An 8,178-nucleotide genomic window follows, 5' to 3' on the forward strand; every position below is an offset into this window, starting at 1 on the left:
ACGTCCGCTATCCCCCATCCCTCCCTCCCTCCGCTCTCTCTCCCTCCCTCCCTCCCTCCCTCCCTATCTTTCAATTTCTTTATCGCTGTTTTTCTCGTTTCTCCCCCAATACCTCTCTGTAATTTACAATATGGAATAAAACACCGTTTTCCGTGATATTGTTTAATACCAGCAGATGATTGGAGAGTTCATAATGAAAAGGGTGGCGAGGTTTGACGTAGTGGCCATAATAATGGTTCATTTTTCCCATGTTCTGTTTATAGGTCAGGTAGTAACGTAATGATAAGGGGTTGTCTGTCGGCTGCAGCACTCGCACTATAAGTATTCACTGCGTAATTGATAGAGACGGATTTTTCACTGCTGTCATGGCCGCCGCGTTACTTTGTCCGCGTCGCTGCAGAAATGCATTTGCAATACGACTCCTAAACATATATAAAAAGAAAAAAGCTGACAATAATTTAATTACGGACCAATATCAATAGGTAAGTGAATTTTCATGACACCCTTACGCAAAAAGCACATCTATATTGGTCAGTCAATCAATGTATCTATCACTATCATATTATCTATTACTTAGTATATACCATATATATATATATATTTATATATATATATATATATATATATATATATATATATGTATATAGATAGATAGATAGATAAGATAGATAGATAGATAGATAGATAGATAACATATGTAATATCTATAATATATATTATATAATATACATAATAATATATATATATATATATATATATATATATATATATATATATATATATATATACATATATAGCAATAAATATATACATTTCATTTCGTTTTTACTTGTCTTGTGGACAGACAGACTGACAAATTAACCAACATATATGAGTGACTGTAAATTCCATCCATTTATGTTGGGATTGCTAGAATTAATTTACTCACCATAGAAAGAATTGTCAGCAGACTTAAAAAGTGAGTTAAAAACAAAAGATCACTTGGGAAAGTGTTTAGATGAAACAGCATTTTCATTTTCATTTTGGCATAATCATTCAAAATAATTTAAATTCATAAGCAACCAGCATATTCAGATTACATTAGTGATGGTATGCAGTTCCTTTGATAAATATATATCACCAGCATTTTTGTCTGTAGCCGTCAAGGAATAAAAAAAACGAGCGACTCCTCCATTATGACAGTTTGCAGATGTTGCAAAATGGAGAAACAAACCTGCGAAAGACATAAGAACATTAATTTCTGAACTGATTATGAATGAGACAAAAACCGGATACCCTCTTTAAATGCCTGAAAATAGGGTAATAGGTACTAACACTTAGGCAGTCTTCATAAACGACTGCCCGAATTGTAAGAATGCCCGAATTGTAAGAAATACAAGTAAAATCCTTTTTGGAACCTATCTAAAAAATAGGTAGGATATATGAATATAGTGCGTCACTTTACACAAATGATAAGCAATATAATTCAAGATGCATGGAACTCAACTCATTCTTTAAACTCAGTACGGTACACGAATTACATCATTATTACTGGCATTAGGTTAGTAGAAACGAAATTGTAGTGTGATATAAATAATCATGCGCACACACAATGTTATTATGATAGTGATAGTAGTTTCCCAAAAAATCATACCCATTTTCTTTGTTTTTCCTTTACAGCAATTCACCTGCTGACGCAAATAAGAAGCAGACCTACTTGGGGTTTTGGAGGGAAGTGAGCAGGCCTTGTCTCTCATGGCCTTGGTGAACAGGGTGACGGTCATACGCTCTTTAACCTACTCCTACTCATATAATTTTAAAAAATACAATAACAATAATAAAATGAAAACAAAACCAACAAAACCCTACATATTTTTAACACCCAATATCAAAAAATATAATAATAGGAAAGAGGGGGCGGAGACGGGGAGGCCAGGAAAGTGGGTTGAGGGAGGGATAAGGAGGGGAAGGGGGGAGATAGATGTAAAATATTACGTAACCTATAACCAGAAACCGTGAAAAATTTGCAACAAAGTTTAAAATAGACATTAATCTAATACAAAAGGTCATTCACTTATTCTCGTAAAAGAATTGTTGTTCTGGAAGCATAATCTATTATTCATGGCTTCCTTTTTTCTGTTTGTCTTACCGGAAATGTTTCTTCTACCCTTCGCTTGCCTTTATCATGATTAACATTTGTTTTATCGTCTATTTTCTGTCTTCTGTCGTTTAAGTTATTGCAGCGAACTTTCATTTACTAATAATGCTATTTCTAACTCTCTTAATATTAGGGTTTCTTCTTTCATTTTCCTTCTTTTATTATGAAATACACAGAGACACGCATACGTGCATGAATACTTACATACATACTGCTTTGGCTGTTTGTGTGTTTGTTTGTATGGTGTGTTTACTTTGCATGCAACCAGTGGGTATTCAGCAACGGGACCAACGGCTTTACGTGACTTCCGAACCACGTCGAGAGCGAACTTCTATCAACAGAAATACACAACTCTCACACCTCAATAGAATGCTCGAGAATCGAACTTGCGGTCAACGAGGTGGCACGCCAACACCATATCGACCACGCCACTGAGGCGTTCATACTGCTTTGGCTGCGATGGAAAGCGGTTCTGAGCTGTTTTTTACACGTTCAGTTTAGTTATGAACGGAAACTTTATATAAAAAGAATATATATATATATATATATTTGGCAATGTGTGTATGTATGTATGTTTGTATGTATGGATGCATGTATGTATGTTTGGTATGGGCGCCCGGGCCATCGGTCTGACGGGACTGAGGTTCGGAACGAAGATGGGTTTCCATCCCGGGAAGGTCGAGACCTATGTTTGGGAGCCCGGGGTCCCAAAATTTCTACTTCCCTCCCTCTGAAGGTTGAGAGGGGAATCCGTGAAACAGAGCTGGTTCTGCCAGTGAAATGGGGCGAGCTATGCCCGTAGACTTAGTTATTTACAAATTTCTGTATACATATTGTGTGGGATGCTGCCACATACATCCATGCGAGAAATGGAATGAAGGGGTGACAAATTAAATCCATAGGTTCTTTAAAATCTTGTAATGAAGATAAACAGACATCAAGACGACAGTAGCGGGAAGCAGGTCCGCGCTTGTCACTACAATGACCACTGGACAGTGACTGACTATGCATATGGCGGGAAATAAAGGCAGTGTTGACACATCTAATTACAATGTTGCCACGATGCATAATGAAATAGTGGTCTCACAGTATGTGCAATGGGAAATATACATGGAAACATAAATATAATTCTTCTTTAGAATAATGCAAAGCAAATGTACAAAATGTTCATAAACTGTACGTAATGTAATCAATATACAGCATAACATTAAATATCTATACACCTCCCTCCCCCTTTACGCTCGTAGCAGTGTCTCGAGCGGAACATTAATTCTTCTGAGCTAGTCGAGGTGAATGACGAGGGACATTGGAGGGTTCGAATGATGGCTCTCTTTCCTGGCCAGGGCAAGGGGACACAGGGACTTGGGGAGAGGTGCCATCACTCATGTTAGCCACTGGGCGTAAATGTCTTCGGTTTCGAAACCATACACGACCACTTGGAAGGCGTATTTCATACTTTCTTGACATTCCGCGGCCCATCATGATGCCGACCTTGTCCCATCGAAGCGTCGTTGAGTCCTGTATCCTAACTCGTTGGCCGATGGTGAGCTTGGGTAGAGGGCGGGCATGAGAATTGTAAAGGCTCATGGCTTGGTCGGTTTGGGCAGCAGTGCAATGGTCGTAATCTTCAGTCTTAGTTTGCCACTCCTCTGTGAATAATCTGGGGTGAGCCGGAACACAAGTACGGAGAGGATGGCCATAGAGGATCTGCGCAGGGGAGCGTCCAGCAGGGTTCGGTGTATTCCGAAGCTCCAGCAGTCCTCTATCAAAGGCTTCACAATCTATGTTCCCGGATGGGGCAGTCTTGATGATAAGATGTTTAACAGCTTTCACTGCAGCTTCTGCGTGTCCATTAGCCTGAGGGTAATGTGGAGAAGTGATGATGTGATGAACTCCCCAGCGGTCGGCGAATTGCTTGAAGTCATGGCTGGAAAATGGGGGTCCTCCATCAGTTCGTAAGCGAAGTGGAACACCAACCTCGCGGAAGAAAACACAGAACATTCTTGTAACTCTGGCTGCAGTTGTGTCACGTCCACAGGGAACAACCACAGGCCAGCCTGAAAGTCTATCAGCAATAACAAGGAAGGATTTCCCTGCTACATGGAAGAAGTCAGCTGACACACTTTCGAAGGGCCGGGATGGATGGTCGTCACACATGTAAGGTTCTTGTTGCTGACTAGGGAGAAGCTGTTGGCAGGCCTCACAGCTTTCTACTTTACTCTTGATATCTGCATTGATACCGGGCCAGAATACTGTCTGCATTGCACGACGTCGAGTAGCTTCAATCCCTCGATGGCTGTCGTGGAGTCGATCCAAGGTGCGTCTACGGAGGGCTGCAGGGATGACGATCCGGGGTCCATACAATACTAACTCTCCATCCGCGTAAAGGTTGTCCCGCAGCTTCCAATACGGGAGGGCGGAAGCATGGAGATCATAGCGGTTGGTAGGAAAACCGTTGGAGACGTATTGAACGAGACGACTGTAATCTTGATCCTGAGATGCGGCCGTGCGGATTTCTTGTAGAGACTTGTCTTCTTCGATGATGGGTCCTGTTGCCTGGTCGTCAGTGGAAGTGGCGGTGCTGGCAACGATACGCCTGACATGTGCAGTCGAAGTAGTGCACTCCTCTTCATCTTCAGGTGTGGGGCGACTGGTTGGGGAGCGAGACAGGGCATCTGGTATGCTAAGTTGTTTCCCTGTGCGCCATACTGCAGTGAAGATGTAGGGGGCCACTTTCATCTTGAGGCGTTGAAGGCGTGGATTCTCAATAGCATCCAAAGTGTAGTGATTGAGAATTGGTATCAAGGGGCGATGGTCAGTCATTAAGGTGAAATGTTGAAGTCCAGACAAGTATAGGCGGCACTTAGCTATAGCCCAAGTGACTGCAAGTAGCTCCAGCTCTATGGTGGCATAGCGAGTCTCTGTATCCGTAAGGAAACGAGAGCCACACTGGACGAGACGCATCTGACCTCGGCCGTTATCTTGAAGTAGGGCATAGCCGAGACCGTATAGGCGTGAGGCATCTGTTTGTAGAACCACAGGCGAGGCAGGATTGAAGGGTGCCAGGACAGGTGGTGAAGTCAGAGCTGTCTTGACTTTCTTAAATGCTCGGTCATGGTCGGGCGTCCAGACGAATGAGCGTTTGGGGCTCATAAGTGGACGTAGGGGCTGTGCTGCTGCTGCAATGTCTGGAGTGAAGTCGGCAAGTTGATTGACGAGACCCATAAACGACCTGACGTCTGTGACATTGGACGGTGTCGGGAAGTTGCGTATAGCTGATACCTTGTCGGGGTCTGCTGCAATACCATCAGATGATAAGACATAACCGCAAAAGTTAACTTTAGGGACGGCTACAGTAAATTTCTCCTTGTTGAGGGTGATGCCATACTGACGGCATCTGGTCAGCATTTGGTGCACGTGTTGTAGGTGGGAAGGGAGATCCTCGTCGGAAAGGAGGATGTCATCTACAACCTTCACACAGTTGGGAACACCTTGTAGTGCCATATCTCCACGGAGGCAGTATGCATCACCTGTTGCTGAAAATCCCATCGGGCCGCGACAGTGCTGGAACCTTCCATACGGAGTTATAAATGTAGTCAGGTGGCGGTCCTCTTCTGCCAACTCCATTTGCCAATAACCATGCAGGGCATCCGCTGTGGTGAAGTACTTCGCAGTAGGAGAGATGTTGCAGACGGCATCATGGGCCGTAGGTGAAGGGTGTGTAGGGCGGGCTACCTGAGAATTTAGGTGGGTGTGATCGACAGTGATGCGCACACCTTTGTCCTTGGGTACCAAGACCATGGGATGGCACCATTCAGAGGGCTTGTCGCCTGCTGGTCTGATGATTCCTTGTTGCACCAAGGAGTCAAGTTCTTCTTTCACTTGATCTCTGAGAGCAAACGGAATTGGCCTGGGTGTATGCACAGCGAATGGTGTAGCACCAGGTTTCAGGTGAATCCTCATCGGAGGGCCTGCCATTTTCTTTAGTGGCTGGGTTTGTAGATCCTTCTTGGATATGAGGACGTCGCTGAAGTGCCGAAGAAAATAGTCCTTAATAGCTGCGGGTGACGTTATGGCAGAGGCAGGAAACTGAGCGCATCTGTTGACATGTGTTACCTTGAGGATGGGCTTCGGGAATTCCGGTGACACTATGGCGAGGGCTCGGCAATGTTCACGGGAGAGGAGGGGAGTCTGGATATCCTCATGAACATGTATGGTTGCTGAGCAAGACTTGTTGCCAAGACGAAGTGTTGCCTGGAAGTATCCTACAGCCGGTGTCATGGGGGATCCATCTGCTGTCACGGCATCTGTCATGGGTGGAGGTTCAAGCCTTGTCCGAGGTATGCGGAGTGCATCCAAATGTATGGTGCCAATCACTGTGATGTCTGCTCCTGTATCGGGGATTAGCTGGAGTTGTGCTGATATATCGCCAAATGACAGAGAGACAGTGACTGGTGTGGGGGACTCGCTACCCAAGGTATCACCCACGAAACGGCAGCTGGGATTTGACTTATTAGGAGGAGGTGAAGCTGTGTACCCAGTCTGACTTTTCTTGGTCGACCTGCACATCTTCTCAAAATGTCCCTGTTTCTGGCAGGTCTTGCACTGAGCTTCCTTAGCAGGGCATTTTTCTGGAGGTTGCGGGCCAATGACCCGTGCATCCGCAGTTATTGCACGATGCACCCGTGGCTGGGCATTGTCCGGAATCGTGCTTGTGAGAGCAATATTGACAAGGGTCACTGTTAGGAGACTGGTGAGAACGTTGGTCAGGAGATCGATGAGAAGTCCTCTTCTGTAGACGCTGGTTCTTCTTGTATGTAGATACTGCATTGACCTGGCTAGGGGAAGATGCAATGGCTGATGCAGTCGCACGTGTAGATTCGTAGGAGCGGCAGCATGTCACGAACTCTGCGAGGGTAGATGAGGGTTGGAGGGGGATAAGGCGTTGTATTAACTCTTCGTCTCTCACACCCATCAAAATTACCATCTGCAATTGCCGTTCGGTGCAGGAGGTGGGGTTGCCAGTGCATAAGTCCACTTCATCAGCGAGATCCTTGAGGCGTGCGTAGTAGTCTGCAAACGATTCTCCGACAGCCTGTTTGCAGGACAGCAATTCCTGCGTCGTAAGGCTTCATTTCCTGAGGCTGCGAAAGTGCTTTTGCAGTGTATCCAACACCTCTGTAGGGGAAAGTGATGTGTTGGGAGGGATGCCCAGTGTATGCGTAAGCAGGCGCTGGACGTCCAGGGAGATGCAAGTTCTCAGGTGAATCAGCTGGGAAGTTTGATGTAACCTATCAAGTCCAACTAATGCTGCATAATCCTCAAAACGGAGTCTCCATTGGCGAAACGCTTGGTACGTTGCAATTTGTTGCAGAAGAGGTGGGGGATGACCGTAGGCTGCTAGAAACTGAAGGTGTATTCTCTGAGAAGCCAGTGGGGGTGGGAAACAGGTGTAACAGGAGGTGCAATCATGGGGTTAGTTTGCTGGGGTTGCGATGCCGCAATCTGTCCTGATAGCAAGGAGAAAAGAGACATGAACCGCTGGTTGTCTTCCTGTCTTGATTGCTCCATCTGTAGTCTGAAGTTCTGCTCCTCTTGTCGTCGTCGGTCTTGCTCTTGCATGCTGGAAGTCTGCAGAAAGTGTATAAGATGAAGTATGTCATTATCTGGTCTCCTGTTCCCATATTGGGAGTCAGGGGAGGAGGGAGAGTGGTGCTGGTATCTTCATCAGCAGTGGGGAGGTGCACAGGTACCTCGTCTCTCATCAGACCCTGCGTTTGATCCTCGGCCTGATCCGCTGTCTGCTCCTCTGTCTCATCCGCTGTCTGATCCATTAAATCAATTAGCTTTTCCTCTTGTTGAGCCATGTCGTGTTCGGTATCGTAAGAGAGCTTGAGAGCTGTAGAATGTCAGAAAAATATCCAAGTCGCTGTATGTAAGTGAAAGAAAGCGCTTAGGATATTTTAAAAATTACAATGTTTGTCAGTGTGCTTGTGAAATAAGCGGCAGTCGGGTGGGGTAAGTGAGTGTGTGTTGCGAGC

At 45.1% G+C, this 8,178-nt stretch overlaps 1 protein-coding gene across 1 annotated transcript; it reads right to left on the reverse strand.

Annotated features, from left to right (window-relative positions):
* Positions 1-3,403: 3,403 nt before the first annotated feature.
* LOC135224038 (uncharacterized protein K02A2.6-like) lies at positions 3,404-6,967 on the reverse strand. The gene is made up of 2 exons (XM_064262959.1): positions 4,342-6,967; positions 3,404-4,230 (listed from the first exon to the last, which is right to left on the reverse strand). The coding sequence occupies exons 1-2, from the start codon at positions 6,965-6,967 to the stop codon at positions 3,404-3,406; spliced, it is 3,453 nt and encodes a 1,150-aa protein (XP_064119029.1).
* Positions 6,968-8,178: the final 1,211 nt, after the last annotated feature.

The sequence above is a fragment of the Macrobrachium nipponense genome, chromosome 10 (genome assembly GCF_015104395.2).
Source record: "Macrobrachium nipponense isolate FS-2020 chromosome 10, ASM1510439v2, whole genome shotgun sequence".
Taxonomy (NCBI): domain Eukaryota; kingdom Metazoa; phylum Arthropoda; class Malacostraca; order Decapoda; family Palaemonidae; genus Macrobrachium; species Macrobrachium nipponense.